Source organism: Spermophilus citellus, assembly GCF_964194105.1.
Source record: "Spermophilus citellus genome assembly, chromosome: 2".
In the NCBI taxonomy this organism is placed as follows: Eukaryota; Metazoa; Chordata; class Mammalia; order Rodentia; family Sciuridae; genus Spermophilus; species Spermophilus citellus.
In genome coordinates, this window is record NC_138183.1 from 189,078,246 (window position 1) to 189,098,217 (window position 19,972).

Sequence of the window (19,972 nt, forward strand, 5' to 3'; positions counted from 1 at the left end):
TTACTACCTCAAATCATATTGTGATGTGTATCCTCAAAAGAAAATCTTTTGAATGGTCAAAATGTTTGCTAGTCATGGTGGCATACATCTGTAATCCCAGCAGCTCAGGAGGATGAGTCAGGAAGATTTCAAGTTCAAAGCCAGCCTGGGCTACCTAGCAAGACCCTGTCTCAAAATAAAAAAATTAAAAGGTCTGGGTTGTAGCTCAGTGGTAAAGTGCTCCTGAGTTAAATCCCCAATATTGCCAAAAAAAAAAAAAAAAAAAAAAAGTCAAGTTTTGTGTAAATTCCTAGAAGTGGAATTGTTTAAAACTCAGTTTATATTTAGTTATACAACTAGCATCAATGCATAAAATCATGTTTGTATTTAAGACCAAATCTCTTTTAGCACCTACTAGATGCCAGATATTTTCACACATATTTTATCCGTCAGTTTTAAAAATAATTTTTTAGTCAGCTTTTCATCACTGTGACCACAAGACCTGACAAGAACAACTTAGAGAAGGAAAAGCTTATTTTGGCTCACTGTTTCAGAGGTTCAGCCCATGGTTGGCTGACTCCACAGCTCTGGGCCTGAGGTGAGGCAGAACCCATGGTGGAAGGATGTGGTAGAAGAAAGCTGCTCACTTCATGACAACCAGAGAGAAGAGAGAGCTCCAGTGCAAGGAGGCAGGCATGATGTGACCCCCAGGAGCACACCCCGGTGACCTACTTCCTCCAGCCTCACCCTTCCTGCCTGTGGATTAATCCATCAAATGGATTAATCCACTGATAAAGTACAGCTCTCATAATCTCATCATTTTACCTCTGAACATTCCTGCATTGTCTCACACATGAGCTTTCAGGGGACACTTCATATCCAAATCATAAAAAATAACTTTTAAAAGTATAAAAATGATAGGGGCTTGGGTTGTAACTCAGTGGTAGAATACTTGCCTAGCATGCAAGAGGCCTTGAGTTCAATCGTCCCTATACAAAAAAAAAAAAAAAAAAAAAAAAAAAAAAATATATATATATATATATATATGATGTATAATTATACATGTAGATATATAGAACTACATATATCCATTGTAAAAAATTTTTCAATGTATAAAAACATTAAAATTCTAATTTTCCCATAATCATTATGATAATCATTACAAAGGCCTTGTTTTTTATTTTTGGCAATCTTTTTTCCCCTATACACTTATGCAAATTTATTCCTTCAGTAAACATTTTATGAGCATATACTATGCTGGAGGTATCTGACTCTCATAGCTGAAGTCATTTATGTCCTACATTTTTCCCCTTAATCCTCAGAACAAGACCTTCAGGTGTAGACCTCTGTTATTCCCATCTTGCAGAATGTTGGACCACAAAAGGACCTTAGGGAATACTAGTCCAACAGAGAGAGAGGAGGACCTACCCATGATCATGAGGAACTTTGTTGACCCTGCATCCATTTGGATCCCCTGACCCCCATTTCCATGGCTACTGAGAACCCACCTCTGATGTGGAACTGAATCTGTACTACCCTAAAACAGGGCGGCCTTGTAATGAATTGTCCAAATCAAGATGTTTTTTACAGTAAAAGGGGGGACTGTTATTGTCAGTGCAGAATAATAGGGGTAAATTTGGGCTATCCTGACAAACCAGAATGGTGGGTCACTCTAGATTTTCAGATTTCCAGCTCTCTGAAATATTTTGCAGGAATAGATTCCAATCAACTTCAAGTAATTAGGGGAAATAGTTTTGTGACCCTTTGTTGATTTGAGACCCTGAGCCAGGCCTGAACAGAGATGAGCAGTACTTGATCCCTGTATGGCAGGATATTCTGTTCAAAGAGTCGGTGTGAACCTAACTCATTGGAATACAAAGCAGAACATGAAACCATCAAAATAGAGTTGCTGATCTCCATCAGCCCAAAATTTCTGAATCGGTAGGACATCTCAGTTTTCTTCATGTTCTCGCCTCTCCTCAGAACTGATATCATTTTACTTATCTAACCAAGCAATGTGATCTCCTGCGCTGGTGTGTGAGGAGAGAAGGAATACATTGGGTTTTAGGTGGAGGGGCTGAAATGGTTCTGGAAAGAAGGCTGAGAAGATGAAACACACCAGCTTTCACAGGACGGACGAATCCATCGGATCAGTGCCCCAAGGACAGGAGGAACCTGTGTAGGTCTGAGGGTCTGCTTTGGTGTGGTTGCTGGGTTTCATTTATTGAGTAATGACTGAGAACTGGAGTAGACATTTCACATAAAGGTTTCTAAGTCACAGGGCTGCCAGTTAAAGCAGTTATTAGAAAGCGCCTGCAATAACCCAGGTAATTGCCTCTGTGGCAGCCCACAGCTAGTCCTCTGCTTTACTGATGGGGACTCACTTTCCATTGTGTGTGCACACCCAAATTCCCCTGCCAAAGCCTAGATGGGGTTTAACATAGATCAATACAGTTCCACTTAGCATTCACACACATTTCTCAGGACTGCTGAGCAAAGTGTTAAAAAAAAAAAAAAAAAAAGTGCATTTTGTTAATAGTCTTTCTTTGACTTGTCCATCAACTAGCCTTTCACACTTTTAGTCTCGTGGCATATCCCAAACATATGCTCAGAATCCAGAATGCTAGGAAATAGCATTCTTTGAGAACTGGCCTGCTCTAGTTATAGGATAGGTTTAAAATGCAAGGAAAGCTACCATTTATTCACAGAGAGGTATAGGTCACTGAAATTATTCCTGCAGATTCTAGGACTTTCTTGTCCTATACACAGCTGTCTCCCTAACTCACTCCATCTATCTATCCATCTATCTATCAGTATTGGGAATTGAGCTCAGGGGCACTTTACCAGTAAGCTACAACCCCAAATCTTTCTATTTTTTGAGACAAGGTCTCACTAAGTTGCTTAGGGCCTTGTGAAGTTACTGAGGCTAGCCTCAAACTTGCAATTCTCCTTCTTCAGTCTCTCAAGTCTCTGGGATTATAGACATGCACCACTGTGCTTGGCTCCTCTGTTTTGTTGTTGTTGTTGTTGTTGTTTTGTTTTTTCCACATCATCACGTGATACATATTGATAAAAATGACATTGGCAGGCATGTAGATCTGTCATTGTTTCTTTCGCCAAACCACCACGTTCTGTCTGTGTCAGATCTACAACTGTAGAGCTGGCAGATGAAAACAATATTGGTTGAGCCTTTGCCATGTACAGGCCGACTGCAGGGCTCTTTTTGAGCATAATACCATCAGTCCCTCAGCAGCTCTTTGCAGTGAGCACTGTCGTTCCATTTTTGAAAGGAGAAAATTGAGACTCATAGAAATGACTTATCCAAGATCATACAACCTGCAGTGAAACTGGGCTTTGACCCCTGGTCTGCCCAGTAGGAAGATCATCCACCATCTTTCTACTTCAGTTATGTTTGTCTAAAGGACGTGCCCCTTCCTCTCCCTAGCCTAGTAGAAAATCTAAATCACGGTTGAAAAAATGTTATTCTCACTATTCAATGGAAAGAGCATTACAGTTATGGGTTCTTCTCTAGGCTCTAGAACCACAAACAAGTTCCTTTACTTCTCTAAGCCTCCTTTTCTTGACCTTGAAAATGGGGATGGGTTTTCCTACCCATACTGGTATTGTGAGGAAAAGATCTTACAAAGCATCCAGCCCAGTTTGGGGCCCTTTGGAGCCCCCACCCCCACCCCCAACCATGCAGGTGTCCACCCTGGCTCACCTTGTTGTCTTCTTTCTCCATCCTTATTATCTATAAGGCAGATCCAGGCTCACTGTGCCCTCCTCAAGAAGCTTGGATAATTCCTCCTACTCTTCCAGGGGTGTTGGAGCAGGGCCTCTAATTATCCCATCTCATCTTACCACAAACACATGGAAGCATCTACAATACTGGATTCCCCTCATCTGGTAATCAGAACACATGGGAAGGCACACCTGAACCCCAGGAAACAGGCACCCTTATTTGCCTGCCTGAGCATGTATCTGGGCCTCATTCAAAAGGCGAACCTAGGTCATCTGGATTTTCAACAGCCTGACAGAACCAAACCAGTCAGGGAGGAAATCTGGGTGATTGAGCAGATGCCTGAGGCTTAAAGAATCAATCCTTCTAAAGCATGACCCTGGGCTTGTCACCTTCCTGCTTTAAAAACCTCCCAGGCTCCCCAGTCAAAGTCTGATTTCCTTCTCCTAATATTCAAGGCCTAAACCAACTGTTCATGTCTCACCATTCTTACGTAGATAATCAAGGTATTCTTATTCTTAAATACATACTAGTGCTTTCAATGTGCAAGATACTAAGCACAAGTAAATATGGTAAAGACAAGCTGGCAGACACATGAAGGACACAGAAGTAAATACCACAAAGTGAGAAAAGTTGCAATAGGGAGAATCCAGAGGACTTGAGGGCATACGGTGGAGGGGTGAAGCCCCTCTTCAGGGAGGCATCAGGGAGGCCTTCCTGGGGGAGGCACCATAAGATCAAACTCTGAGGAGTGGGAATTAAAAAGACTTACCAGGTGGCAGTGAGGAAAGGAAATGCTTCAGGGGAAAAGAACAGTGTGTGCAAAAGCTCAGAGGCAAAACTACTGTAGTTGCACTCCCAGAAGTAGCATTCAGATAGACTCAATACAGAGAGTTTACAGCTCTGTGAACATGGGTGAGAGAACGAGAGCAACGAGTCTCTGGAAACAAGAACAAGCCAGGTGTCTCAGCAAGTCTCAGCAGAACTTGGTGAGAAGGTAATGGTAACACATGAGACCTGAGAGGTATTGGAAGGGCAGATTGCTGAAACCAGGGAAAGGAAGGACTTTATACTCTTCCCTCGGCCAGGGGATGCTCATAACCCCATCCCTCCCCCATTGAAATCTCCCATGGCTCCATAAAGCCTTTCTCAGTTCCCTCATTTGAAATGAGCTCCACAGCCCTCCTCCCCTTGCACCGGGCTTCGTGCTGTTCCAACATGTCCCACCTTGCTCAGAGCTCCGTGTGCATTCTCCCTCCCACCAGCACTTTGGGGCTGTGTCTCTCTCTGTGTCCCCTCACCTTCAGTGAGTGTTTAGGAAATGTCTCTGATGTGAAGCAGTGTTCACCATACTTTTACAATCATCTTCTATTCTAATAAAAAAGAAAAACTTAGCACCCCTTCATTTTATCCATACAAGTTTGCATAGCAACGTTTGATGTTCGTTGGGTGTTTACTGGCTGCCAAACACTGTTCTCAACATGTTGCTTGTTGTAATCCCTTTAATCCTCAGAGCAACACACACACACACAAAAAGAGTAGGTGCTCTTTTTTTCTAATCTAAAGTATAAAGATGAGGAAACTGAGGCACAAAGGGAAAAATAATTTGCCTAAGGTCATAAGCAGGTATAGGGCCTGAGTTTCCAACACAGACAGTTGGCTCCAGAGCTCCTTCTCCCAGCGCAACCCTGCTCTGCTGGGAACATGCTGCATTGGTACAGCAGTGCATTTTAGTGCATGCATCCAAGAGTTCATGCATTGATGTGTGTCTATCATAAAACACAAACTACATAGAAATTTTTAAATCATGAGTTAAAAAATAAATATTTCCTAGTATTCTCTTTGAATTCTAGGAAATCATTCTGTGCATTCTGCCTTGAAAATCAGTGAACATAGAATATGCCAATAAATGAGAGGAAGGGAATTAAGGGGTTTTCAATGATTTCTGTATCTCACAGAAACTTCTCATACTTGTGAAGTCCCTAGCACCTGGATGGGGGCTTCAGATATTAGTGATAAATATTCAGAGCAACCCTCAATCCTGAGGAGAAACCTGGAGATTGGATGGAAGGAAGAAAAGGCAGGCATGGGGTCCGGGAGAATGCCAGGCTGGGCTCAACCCAGGGTCTCTGAAGTTTGTCATGGAACAACTTAATGCAGGAACTTTTTACTTGTTAAAGCTTCCCGGCTTTACTGGGGAAGAGGCTTTCACAGGTACCCTGAAACAGCATATAGTGCTTCCTAGTTTGGTCTGAAAACTAACAATGCTGCAGGATCTGGTCCTAGTTATCTCAAGCTCATCAGAAGCTCGGATTGGAGAGTATAAGATATCTTTGATTAATAAAAGATGAGGAAGTGGGTATTTGTTTGCTTAATAAATACAGCCTGGTAGACAAAAATCTTCTGTAGGGGAAGGGGAGTCGTGAAAGGGGTTCCTGGAGGGGTGGCTTTGTTCAATTTAATAAGCATTTGGTGAGCACTGACCTCAGGCTCCCACGCGCTCATGCACACCGTGTGTGCTCACATAGAGTATCTTTAGTCCTCACAGGAACTATATAACAGGCAGGGCACAGGGGGGTAGACAACTTATAAATAAGGAACTAGAAGTAATTTTCCCAAGATCGTATAACTAATAGGAAGCTAGACGGGCTGCAGTAGAACTCTAAATCCCACTCCGAGAGTGCACCATACCCTCAAAATGCACTGCATACTTTTATGTATGCAGATAATTGCACATATAGCAGGGCAAACATGATATTAGAATGGAAGACAAGGTCAAAGAAAGGAATGCTCCAGTCTATATGTTTGGCTGATAAGAGGTGTCAAGGTAAATTGAGAATACTGGTTTGAACAATTGAACTTTAGCCTGAATTTTTTTGTAAAGAAACCAAAACCAGGAGGGAAAAGCTGTTCAGAGCTTGTACTGTGGTCATTGATTCCTACTCTTTCAGTTGTCTTTACTGAACTTCTAAAATAAGGCAGTTAAATGGCATACAAAGCAACTCTACAAAGTGTGGTCATGCACAGTTAAGTTCAGGGATGGACATTAAGGTCATGGAACCTGAAAAGTCCTGCAAGATTTGGTGACTGTGAACTGAGTGGGAGTCTCTTTTATGGACCAAATATGAAAAGCTTTTTCTTTGCCCCCAATAATCAGCAGCTCTCCATGACCTCTCCCTCTTAGAGTCCTGCCAAATTTTAGGATGCCATGGCACATCTGGGCTGCATTATGCTTCCTAAGGGTCAGTCTCTGAAAAGCCACATGGAATACGATTATGTTGTGCACCTTCTATCAATCAAGATGGGAGAAAATAAGCAGCCTTTGCTGCCAAGTGGATGCGATGTCTTGTACTGTATACTTTTATATGTCTGTGCTTGTGTTCCCTCTCTTGTAGACGATGTACTGCACACGTTGAAAGGTCAGCCACAGACAAGACTGCAAATTACCTGAACTCAAAAGTCTTGTCCCAGGCCATCACCTCCTCCTTCTGAAGAGTTTAGAGTTTGCTATAGAACGATAGGAAGCCAGGACCTTTGAATCATGACATAATATAACCCTGGAGTCAGATTTTACTGACACTGTTCTGGAACCCACACAATGGCATTGTCCTAATATTATAGAATATTGTCATATTCAAATTTCAGAACTTAAGAATCCTAGTGTGTTAAATCCCTGAAACAGTTCTATTCAACAAATGTTTCTTTAGTGTGAGGTTTCAAGAATCATAAAATGTTAGATTCTTAGAAAAGTAAAACATTAGTGTGTTGAAATTCTCAACAATGCCATAGGTGGAAGGGAGCCCTGAATCATTCTTTCCAACTCTCACTGCCTTTTATGAGGCCCAGAGCTTGTTCCAGGCATGTTGGATTAAAAACTCTCTAATAAGAACATCATTAAGGCTCGGTGACATCACAGACGGGCCAGTTTGGAGGGGCTGAGAGATCACTCAGTCCCGACTGCTCTTTTTACCGAGGAGACATTGAGACTCAGAGAGGGCAGCAGTTTTGATGGATCACATAGCCCCGTCAGAATTAGACCTCAGGGTTCCGGGCGTCTCAAAAAGAACAGGCAAACCAGGGAAGGTTCCCCTAGAGTGTTTCTAAGGTGCCCTTTGTGAGCTGCACAGACTTTTGCCTGGACCCTGCTCTTCTGAAGGAGTGTTCACCAACTCTCTGCGGAGGTACCAGCCCCGCCACGTGTGCAGTAGATCGCGCAGTATCGGGAGCCTCCTCCCCTGTTGATACGTGTTTTATTTTGCTCCCTCCCCTTCCCCGTGTGCCTCCGAATCAATTTTCATTGTTGTTTTTTTTTTTTCTGTCTGTGTTTGTCTTTGTGGTTCGCAGGTGCTCCCTTGCATTGTTCATCCGCTTCTTCAACCCCTATTGAGCAGTCCCCCTCCCCGCCCCCTTCCCCTCCGGCCAATGAGAGCCAGAGGCGGTTGCTAGGCAACGGTGTGGCCCAGCCAACCCCGGACTCAGACTCTGAGGAAGAGTTTGTCCCTAATTCATTCTTAGTTAAAAGTGGCTCCGCCAGCCTGGGGGTCGCAGCAAACGGTAAGTCCCTCTCTCTTCCTAACTTTTGTGGGTTTGTTTCTTTTATTTCCTTTCGTTGACGATGCCTGCTTGGGCCGCCTGCTGGGCGGAGGGCCCCGATGCACGATGCATGGTGCACATGCACCACGGTGGGCTCGCGGGCAGTCGGGTGCCAGGAGGCTCGCGGGCTAGAGCAACCCAGCTCCTGCTCCTGCCTGGCGTCAGAGGCTCTGTAGGAGCGTGGGGGGAGACTGTTGCTGTCCTCCTCCTAGGCGACTGACTCCAGCAGGCAGGTGCACGGACAGAGGTGCACAGACACCACGACAGAAGCATCAGGTAGAGCTCCAAGCAGGTGAAGATACAAAGATCGGCAGGGAGAGCAACAACGGGGAGTCCAGATACAAATAACACTGATTGGCTTCCCACTGTGTGCCAGGGACTGTGTCAACACTGTCACCTGTTGCTTCATTGGATTCTTACAACCCTTCCTACCAGACCAGAATTAGTGTCCCCATTAACAATGAGAAAACTGAGAGAAGGAGTCCTATCTGAAGCCCAGCACTAGCTTTGAAAGTTCCGAACTTTTACACAGTCTGGAGACAGGGCTCTGAAGCCCCAGGCGGTGGCAGGGCTGAATGCTGGCTGAGACAGAGCCACTGCATTTCAGCATGGATCTGCCTGTGACCAGCTCTTTTTCTCGGCTCTGCCCTGGCTTTCTTTAAGGAGAGGAGGTGTGTTGGGGTCAGTGGGAGAGTTCCAGGCTGATGGAGTTCACCTGGGCCAAGATGCTTGCCCTGTGGTCAACAGAGGCCAGTCCATTTCTTTGCAAAAAATGTTCTATAGGGTATCCAAGCCTCTGAGGAAGATGAGGAAGCCTGGGATCACTCTAATGGCCCCCAAACTTCCTGATTCTAGCAGAAGAAATGAGACTGTTTCCCACAATTAATACTGTAGGTTATGTTGACATGGCAAGCATTTATTTATAAGTGCCCATGCGGTACTGAGTTTCAGACAGGATTCTGGAAATGGAGGCAGAGATATGGAGAAGTATAAGGCAGAGTCCATGGGGTCTGGAATCAGTCAGCTCTGCATTAGATGTAAGCTTTATTGCTTTAGGACTTTGGAAACATCTCCATGTCTTTCCAAGCTTGTTTCCTCAAGCATAAAGTGGACAATATATTAGCCAGCTCCTGATGAGCACCCATCACAGTGCCTGGGACAGAGAAGAAGTTTAGCAAATATTGATGCCTTTCCCAGGCACCTGCAGTCTTCCTCTAGAGAACTTTCAGAGCCCACCTGTGAAAGCAACCCCATGCTGCCAGGCACTTAGGCAAGCTCCAAGAGGCCTTCATCAGAGGCCCTCAATTCACAGCCCAAGGTGATAAGAGAGGATGGAGCCTACCCAGGATAAAGCCTCTGCTGCCTGAAGGAATTAGGAAATGCATCTTGGAGGAGGTGCTAGTTGGATCTGAAGGAACAGTCTGCCAGGCAGTGGTTACTATGGGCAAGAATAACCAAGAGTCCTCTGAACAGAAAGAAAATGTGAAAAAAAAAAAAAAAAACTGGAACTGAGAGCCTGCTTAAACCTGGGAACCTGGGCCATAAACAGGCACAGACCTGGGAAAAGTATGGAAGGCCACATGGTGAAAGTCACCTGAGCTCCTCTGGGTACAGAGTCAATCCCCTCAACATTGACAAAGGTGGCTTATTGCCCACCACTCTTTCCTATCCAGGACCTCTCCCAGACTCCACTGCTGTCAAGCACCAGAGTGATCTTTGGCCTTCATGGCTCTCCTCTGACAGGACTTCAGGCCCTTCCTTCTCTATGACCCACACCCAAAGGATCCTCCAGGGCCCATTCCCTGTGCTCTCTGAGGATGGCGCTTTCTTTACAGTGATTTGGTGCCCATGTTTCAAACGATGTATGGAAACAGGAACCCTAGGCTGGGAGTAAGGAGATCTGGGTTCCAGGCCCAGCTCTGTAGCTTATTGGCTACTTGTTCTTGTTCTATTCCAGGCCTCAGTTTCCCCATCTTGCCAATGATGGAGCAGTTTCTAAGGTACTCTGGTTTTATCAGTGCCATGTGGTGCTGTCAGAGTTATCTCTGCCAATAGCTTGCTTTAGCTTATTAGGAATGGGAGAAACGTTATATATATTTATTAAATATAATATTATATATAATATATATATATACTTTTTTATACATAAGCATTGCAGGTACAAGAGAAGGCAGGAGATTAAAGTCCTTAATCTCTCCCTTTGTTAATTAACTGAAATAGAGCAGTCGCTTTATTGCAAATTCTGGGGCAAGCTGAGGTGCTTCTGCATTACTGATGTGCAGGGAAGATAGGGATGGGGGGACTTTGGCCTATAGATCTCTGCTCAGTTTTACACCTCAGGGCTCCTGCTCCCTGTGGGGGTTCGAGACATTAGGAATTGCTTCCCTGGGGCCTTGCTCTGAGAATCACTCTAAAGATTGTTTTTAAATGTGTCCCATGCCTAAAGGGAGATTCTAGGTCCTTATTGGTCGTCTGCTTTAGGGTTGGAGTCCTGGGAGAAGCCACTGCATCTGGCCTATAGCTAACCCCTGCCTGCTTCCTCCTGTCACCTGCAAGCCCAAGCCAGAAGGTCTTCTATATACTGAAGGACCTGCTGGTGCTGACATGAGTCTAGCACTAGTGAGGGACCATGAGTGGGTCCTGCTAAATCAGAGTGCAGTAAAGTTGAAAGAGTTTGGTATGCTTTCTTTAAAAAGAAAGGGGGAAAAAAGAATAAAAGAAAAAGATAAAGTATCTTAATGAGTTTATGAGCAATAGTATTTTGCTAATTATAAAAGGAATGATGCTCGTTGGCATTCAGATAATCCAGAAGGGTAAAATGTGACGCACGTGTCATCCTTGTTCCAGAGATAACAACATTTAACACCTTTGTGGATGGTCTTAGGGATACTTATTATTCAGTGTTCATTAAAGAAGTGAATGAATGAACCAGTGAGCAAGCAATGCAAACTACACACCACTACAGGTCAGCAGAGACGGCCCTGGAGGCTGTAGACCCAAACCTAAATTCCTGATGTGGGACCCCAGGCAAGGTCCTGAACCTCTCTGATCATCTGTTCCTCCATCCCTGAAATGGCGGGGAGAAAACCTTCCAAGTTTGTTAAGGAATCTAAAGACAAAACTGTTTTAAAACCTCCCTAACTGCACACCCTATTGCCTGCCACCAATTTAAGGTTTTAGAGCCCACCCTAAACAGATCAATTACTTTAGGGCCACTTTCCCTCAGATTTAGTTGGGAATGCATTTTAATGACAAAGGATGCCCCTCTGGCTCCTGAAGGGTGAAAATTTGGCAGCTTCCTGTGGCGACGCTGACCTCTTGAAACCTGCCTTCTCAGCAGCCAGGCTGCCTCTCTCCCGCTCCCCTGGAGGCCCGCTGCCTGCAGCTGTGTCAACTCTAGCCCAAAGCTGGGACCCCAGGCCTGAGGTGTCTAAGAGCCACCCTGCGAAAATCTCCATGTAAAGTGCAGAGAGGGCACATGGGGCATCCCAGCACAACTCACAGTCCCTGTGGAAAACAGGGCAAGTGGCTCTTTGTCATCAGGAGCCTAATCCTCCCCCAAAGGCACTCATCCAGAAACCACTGATGTATAGAAAGAAAGATTTCACTGAAATATCAACTGGTAGCTGTTGAGAAGCTAAGGAAGTGGTTAGGATTAAGTAAGTATTTGTCCCTATCCCAAAGAAACTTTTTCAGAATAAATATTAAATGCTTCATGAGTTGTTCTAATCTCAGTTCTAAAGAGAGGGGACTTTGAAAACTTGGGAGTTGATATTTAAGAGGGTCAGGGGAGGCTGTTTAGAGTTCCTCAAAGGCCTAGGGGTGGGGGAATTGTTGTCCTAAGGTCCTTCTGTGTATCAGATTGTTCTTTTTGTGCATAATCTTATTTAAGCTTCAGTTTATCTCTATTTTACTGTTTGGGAAACTGAGGCCCAGGGAGTGACAGAGACTTGCCCTTTGCCCTGCTTCTTTTAAGGGACATGGGCAAAGATTCAAAACCAAGCCTGCGTGACTCCAGAGTCATTGTTTCTTTCTTTCTTTCTTTTTTTTTTTTTTTTCCCTTGTCTTTTTCATTTCACTTCCAGTACTAGACTCTGTCATTTTTGTCCCCTCCTTAGTAGAAGGCTGGAGAGGACAAGAGGAATTCTATATAAGCTGTGCCATGATGTCTCTTATGTCCCCTCTCTGCTTTTAAAAGAATTCCTCATTGTTGGATGCCTATCACTACAAAACCTTGAAGAAGCGTGTTAGAAGCATTTTATTTTGTGGAATCATTGACACCACTTATCTATCCTATGATATAACCCTGTTTTAATCTCATTGAAGTAATAAAGGCCCAGAGAAGTTCATTTCCTCCTCTTAGTCACACAGCTTCTAAGTGATACAGTCAGATTTGAACTCCAGGGCTGCCTGATACCACAGCATGGAATCTTTTCGTGGTGTTTTTGTGAAGACTGCAGGAGTTTCAGAGGCAAATCAGATCAGAGAACTTAGACATTAAATTTTGTCATAGCTTCCAAAAAAACAGGACTATCCCTGACTCCCCTCCACTCCACCCCAGCCACCCCAGCACCAGATCCTTCCTGCCTCTCCTTAGAAAATTTCTCACAGTCAGCATCACTATTGTTTGGCAGTTTGATTGACTTTCTAGGGTCTTAAGCAGCTGGGATTATTTTGTTTTGACTTCCAATCCAGTGGAGGAGTGTTTATTTTTCTTTTCAATGGGAAACACTGTGTATATGTAAGCTCCTTCTAAAAGTGTTTTCTTAAAACAATATAAAAATTTCAACTTAATTTAGAACCTATCTAGAGTCCCTGGGGGGGGAGACTCAAGTCAGTTTGTGAAATGCCTGTTTCTAAATGTTGAGGAAAGTGTCCAGTGAGATTTGTTTTTTTCTCCTTTCACCAAGAATTTCATGGAACCTGTTTCTGTCGTTCTGCACCAACTGCAGTTTCTCGGGTCTGCTGGCTTAGCAAGTTGTGAGGATAAAGGGTAAAGTCTTCAGGCAGTCTGGTTCACCATTGTTCTCAGCCCTTGCATCAAAACACCTTTGTTGGTAAATAAATTTTTATTGTACCAGCTGTATAGAGAAACCAACTTCCTAACTCTTGGTAGTGAGATAAATTGATTTTTTCCTTTATTCGTACATTCCTGATGACATTTTAAATGTTTGTGGGTGTTTTTCAGAGAGATGGGGGGGAGCATATTCTAAGCAGAAAGACCCTGAAAAAAAGGTATAGGTCAAACTGGGCATGGTGGCACATCTGTAATCCCAACAGCTCAGGAGGCTGAGATAGGAGGACCATGAGTTCAAAGCCAGCCTCAGTAATGGCAAGACACTAAGCAACTCAGTGAGACCCTGTCTCTAAATAAAATACAAAATAAGGCTGGGGGTGTGGCTCAGTGGTGGAGTGTCCCTGAGCTCAATCCCTTGTACCAAAAAAAAAAAAAAAAAAGGAAGAAAGAAATTAAATTAAGTTATGGGGTCAAAATTCCTTAAATGAAACTGTGGGAATCAAATGCATTTCAGAATTCAGATATTTTCAGATTTAAGAAAGAAAATAGAATATATCTTCTGTGTTCTTCCTGAAACTCACATAGTGATCAAACACATCACTGTTTCTGCAGTAAAACATCAAAACTAATACAATTAAACTAGTGGAATTAAAATTAAAAAAAAAAAAAGCTTCAAGACTACTGCAAGTTCAGGTATTTTGCCACCAGATGAATTTTAGTAAAATATTTGTTCTAGCAGTTTGGGGTTTTTGTTTGTTTTGGTTTTGGGGGTTACTGGAAATTGAACTCAGGGGCACTTAACCACTGAGCCACATCCCCAGCTCTATTTTGTATTTTATTTAGAGACAGGGTCTCACTGAGTTGCTTAGCACCTCGCCATTGCTGAGGCTGGCTTTGAACTCACAATCCTCCTGCCCCAGCCTCTGGAGCCATTGGGATTACAGATGTGTGTGACCATGCCCGAAAATTGGGGGTGGGGGTGTGTAAAGATGGCTAATTTGTGATAATACTGAATTGTACTTTTTTTTTTTTAATGGGAGAACCAAGACTCAGAAAGTTTTAGTAACCTGCCCATGGCTATAGGAACAAATCGCCTGAAAATTAGACCGCAAGATACAGGTGTAAGTCTCTGGCTGGGCAGCTCTGTGGAGCACTTGTTGTTTACTCATAATTACTGCCTGGAAAGGCCTCACCCACTCTGCTTGGCAGCGAGAGCTTAGGGAACTGCACAGCATGCTGGCCAGCCTGCAGGCCTGGGAGCTGAGGAGGCAAGAGGCCTAGTTGTCATTTCTCCCAAGTTGAGAACTTGGCCAGCGTGAGTTCTTCAGGAAGTGTTCCTGCACCCTCTCTGCTGTGGTGCCCCACTTCTTGGATACCCAACTGTCTTTCGTAGACTCCTGCCTGCAGTCTGAGCCCTGGTTATTCACGTGTCTGTACTCCTCATCTAGCTCCAAGTTCCTGGAAGGAGGTCTGGGTCACACTGTACCTCCTGCACGCCCACAGTGCCTGGCACCTAACTTCAAAATTAAAAATTAAAATGAAACTGAAAAATAAGTTGATTTCCCTTTCTCCCTCCTTTCTCCCAGCACCCCTCCCATGCACGTGCAAAACCACCACCCTAAAAATAGCGCACTGAGCGGTGAACATGGTAGAGCGGTGGAAATTCATGGAGATGAAGCAATTTGCCCAGCTACGGAGCTAAGATTCAAAGCATGGCCCAGACTTCAGGGCCCTTTCCACTCTGCCAGGTGCTCCCCAAGCCAGACAAGCCCTCACCTGTGGCCTCCCACCAGGGGCAGACAATTATGCCCCCTAATTGGGGGCAGTGGGGACACCCTCACAGGGGTCACTTGTGTTTTATGTAGTTTACAAAGCCCTTTTTCATACATTCCCCCAGGCAAACTCTAGTGACTCTAATTTAATTGCCACATTGGCTTTCTAGGAGGTAAGGCTTCTTCCTGACCTCACAAAATAAACAGGTCACACTTTGAATTAATGTAACTGAACGTCCTGGGAGAACCAGGGCCCTCTAATTAGTCACTCACGTGACTGGATTGCAGACTCTCTGCAGCTCCTTTTCCATTCATTTCCCCCAAATGCCATTGCATTAAAAAGTACAGAAACAACAATTTTGGTGTATGGCTTGATTGGATCTAGGAACTCCCAGACCACCCCTTGAGGAAGGCACATTAGCCATGCATCCCAGCTCTAACATCTGGAAACTAAGGCCGGTTTGTGTCCCCATTGAAATGTTAGTGGCCTGCTCCCCAGAGCCCTTGTGAACACCATATATTTTTTTTAAATACCAGGCATTGAACCCAGGGGCACTTAACCACTGAGCCACATCCCCAGCCCTTTTATTTGTTTTATTTAGAGAGAGAGTTTCAATGAGTTGCTCAGGGCCTCGCTGAGTTGCTGAGGCTGGATTTGAACTCACGTTCCTCCTGCCTTAGACTCCCGAGCTGCTAGGATTACAGGTGTATGCCACTGCATCTGGCTAGGTCACCACATCTTAAAGCATCTCCTGACACTTTGGGGCCCAGATTGTTAAAGATGCACCTGAAAGAAAGTCAAGGAGCATTTGAGAGATTAGTATAACTAACATGTGTGCAGCCATTTCATTCTCAAAGCTTTGTTCACACACATCATCTTGTTGGATCTACAGAACAGTAAGGATGGCTACGTGGGGACAGTGGTGGAGCCTGGGACACTTGAGCAACAGATGCAGAACACAGAGCACCTGAGAGAGCTCCCTTGGGCTGCACAGCTCTGAACCCGCTTTGGTTTTGCTCACAATGGTCCATCTGACTTGGGAAGGCCCTGCCATCCATGTAAGCTCAGCTTTCCAGTTATAACCTATCTGGAGAAACCCTCCCAGTCTAGCCTGGAAAGCTGCTTTTTTAAGAGACCTGTGCCTGGGAATAAGGCACCTGTCTTCTTCTTTTTTTTTTTTTTTCCTTTTTTTTTTTCTAATTTTTAAAATTCTTTTTAGATATACATGACAGTAGAGTGTATTTTGACATTTTATACATACATGGAGTATAACTTCCCACTCTTGTGGTTGTACCTGATGTGGAGTTACACTGTTCATGTATTCATATATGAACACAAGAAACTTAGGTCTGACTCATTCTTACTATCTTTCCCATTCCCATCCTCTCTCCCTTCCTTCATTTCCCTTTGTCTAATCCAATGAACTTCTATCTTCCCACACAAACACCCATGTGTTAGGATCTGTGTATCAGAGAGAATATTTGGCCTTTGGCTTTGGGGCATTGGCTTATTTCACTTAGCATGATGGTTTCCAATTCCATCCATTTACTGGCAATGCTATAATTTCTTTCTTCTTTATGGCTGAGTGATATTTCATTGTGTATATAGGCCACATTTTCTTTATCCATGCATTTATTGAAGGGTACCTAGGTTGGCTTCTTAGCTTAGGTATTGTGAATCGAGCTGCTGTAAACATTGATGTGGCTGTGTCACTGAAGTATGCTGATTTTAAGTCTTTGGGGTATTAACGGAGGAGTGGAGTAACTGGGTCGAATGGTTGTTCCATTCCAAGTATTCTGAGGAATCTCCATATTGCTTTCCAGAGCAGTTGCACCAATTAGCAGTCATGTATGAGTGTACGTTTTTCCCCACATCCTCACCAACATTTATTGTCACTTATATTCCTGATAATTGCCATTCTGACTAGAGTAAGAGGAATCTCAGTGTAGTTTTAATTTGCTTTTCTTTAATTGTTAGAGATGTTGAACATTTTTTCATATATTTGTTGGCCGATCATGTTTCTTCTGTGAAGTGCCTGTTCAGTTCCTTTGCCCATTTATTTTGCCCAGTTCATTTATTGATTGGTTATTTGTTTTTTTCCGAGGACATCAGAAACTATTATGTCACTTTGCAAGAGCCTTGTCCCTTAGCTTTCTAGTCTGGGCAGTGAGAGAACTGGATTAAATCAACATTTAATCTTTTTCATCTGTGTGTCTGTCACTGGCATAGTCTGTACCATGGTGGTGCACCCACCTACATTGTTATTTGTGTTCCTTTAGACTGACTCTTTTTCAAACTTTTTTACTTATTTTAGAAGGAAATTGTATATTACCACTGTGACTCGCTTGCCATATAGCAAGCGAATGCCTTGCCATAAATAGAAGGTAACTGTAAAAATAAACACAATGAAAACTGGTTATCTCCTCTGGCAAGAGACTGCTCAAGGACACAGAGCAGAACTTGCCTCTCTCTGTTAGACAGGGACACTGGCAAGTGTGAGATGTTAAAAACACCAGCAGCAAACTGAGACTGCTTCCTTCCATCAGTCAAGGGGCTGAAAAAAAAAAATGGAAGCTATCCCCCTGTGACTCCATGTTCCTTAAGGCTCACTCCAGGGGATGCCGGGAAAATCTCCTCCACAGGGTGCGCAGCTCCACAGCTTTTTCTAATCCACTCTCCGAGCTTTTACTGCTACCCCACCGCCTGCCTGCTCACCTTGAGAATAAACATCTCATTCTGCTCCCAGAACCCCACCCTGCTGTCCCTCTCCTGAGGGAGCTGTTGGTTCCCACCTTCCCCTCACAGCCTCTGGCCCTCTGCCCCAGTCATCAGGTCTGAGCTGGGTGCTTTGAGCTCAGCTGGATACTCAATTACTGGTTAATGACTCCAGTGTGGACCAGAACCACGTGGCTCCCTCTTCTCCCCACTCCTCCTTCACCTCCTCCCTCTCCCTCTGAACTGCCATTATTTATAAAGGTGTTTGAGATTAAACAACGAAAAAACAATTCTTTCTGCTTCCCAAGGCCTAAAAGGACCAAGACCTGAAGAAAAGCAGAAATGGCACAATGTGCACCGTGGTGGGAAAAGATAGACTATGGAAGTCTACAGGTCCTTGTTCTGCTGTGCACCACGGGCAATTGGCCTAACCTCTCTGGGCCTCAGTCATGTCTTCTGTAGAGATTGATTTTAACAGGACTTCACAAAATTCTTGTGAAAATGAGAAAATATGGAAAAGGCTTCTGGCACCATGATTGCTACATTATAAGTACCCAGTGAACGCATTTCCTCATTCCCTTCATGGAACCCCAAAATGTTTGGCCCAATATCCTTGGAAAGAAGACCCATTTCAACACTCTTACCCCTCCAGGCTTGGAAGAGTCTCCACAATTAATAGCTCGGCCTGGGAACCCTGAGCTTGGATCCCCCTCCCCCTCCTGGGTGATTTCCAGAGATTTGGGGAAGGGGGGCAGGGAGCCCAAGGCAGCAGCTAAACAAACACAGCAAGGGGTCTTAGAGACAGCTCTGAGCCCCTGCAGCCCTACTCTGCTTCCTTTCCCCACCATCCCAGCAGCTGAGTGTGATGTTTGGTACCCGATGAAACTGATGTGTTTTCCTCTTGGTCAGTGGCCTTCCCCCTGGAGTTGAAAGGAGAGGAAAAGGACTGGTAATTCGTTTATGCTCCATTCCCCCTCCCCTGGTGGATCGTATTTCTATAAATAACTTGGAGAGCTGCTGCACTGGCTGGCCAACCATCAGTAGTATGCACAGTGAGCTTCCAGAAGCCTCTCTGTGGAAGCTCGTTGTGGGGGGCAGGGGAGGACACACCTGATAAACTGGTGTCTCCTCCTCCTACCTGTGTGACCTCACCATGCTCAGCTCTCTGGCCCAGGTGCCCATCTCTAATGGGGACTAAGCAGAGCAGTGTGGGGGTTTCAAAGGTGGCACAGGATAACATCAAGGACAGGGGTGCTTCGTGTCTCCTTTGTGTCTCCCCCGTGAGTCTCTGCTCTTGCTCTTTGTCAAAGAAGGCAGAACATTTTCAGGGGGTGAGAAGGTTATCGGATCCAAACTGAAGTTGGTATCACCCATCTGCTGTCATCCTGAGAAGGAGCACAAGATGATTCCTAGCTATCTGCTCACTCTGCGCGAGGCTGCTCCCCTTAGCCAGAGTGTTTCCTGTTGTCTTCTTTCCTCCCTGGCTCCTTGACTCCTGTTCCTCCCTTTAGTCCATCCCTCACACTAACCAGAGTGACCCTTCCAAAGCCCAAATTCTAGCAGCAGCTCAGGTCTCCACAGCCAGCAGTCCAGGCCTTTCTGCAGATGCCCCCCCTTCCCTCTGGCTGCCAACCTGGGTGCAGACATGACACAGTTCTTGAGGGGACGGAGAGCAGGGCCTGTGACAAGTGTCCATCAAGACTAGGAACAAAGGCTTCTGAACACAACACAACCTCACTAATAAAGAAAGCAGGGGAGGCCAGGTATTGGTGGCATGTGCCCATAATTCTAGCAATTTACAGGCTGAGGCAGGAGGATCGCAAGTTCGAGGACTGCCTCAGGGACTTCAACTAGGTGAAGCCCTGTCTCAAAATAATGATAATAATAATATATTTTAAAAAGGGTCTGGGGTATAACTCAGTAATAAAGCATCCCTGTGTTCAATCCCCATTGCAAAGAGAGAGAGACAGAGAGAGAGAGAAACAGGGAAGGGTGTTTATGATTTAGACTGATATAGGAAGAAATGGGTCTTGTTCACCCTTAAAACCAGTTCAGTTCAGCAAATTATGATTAAGGACCTAGTGTGTGCCGACACCCCCAGAGAACAGCAAGCAGTCAACTTGCACCTTGATCACTCGGGAGACAGACACACACAA

General features: G+C 44.6%; 1 protein-coding gene across 1 annotated transcript in view; it reads left to right on the top strand.

Moving 5' to 3' along the window:
* TENM4 (teneurin transmembrane protein 4) overlaps nucleotides 1-19,972 on the top strand; it is a 710,670-nt gene that overhangs the window by 405,831 nt on the left and 284,867 nt on the right. The window contains exon 6 of the mRNA XM_081282209.1: nucleotides 8,063-8,272. Coding sequence (XP_081138335.1) covers nucleotides 8,063-8,272 — 210 coding nt within the window. The remainder of the gene's footprint in view (nucleotides 1-8,062; nucleotides 8,273-19,972) is intronic.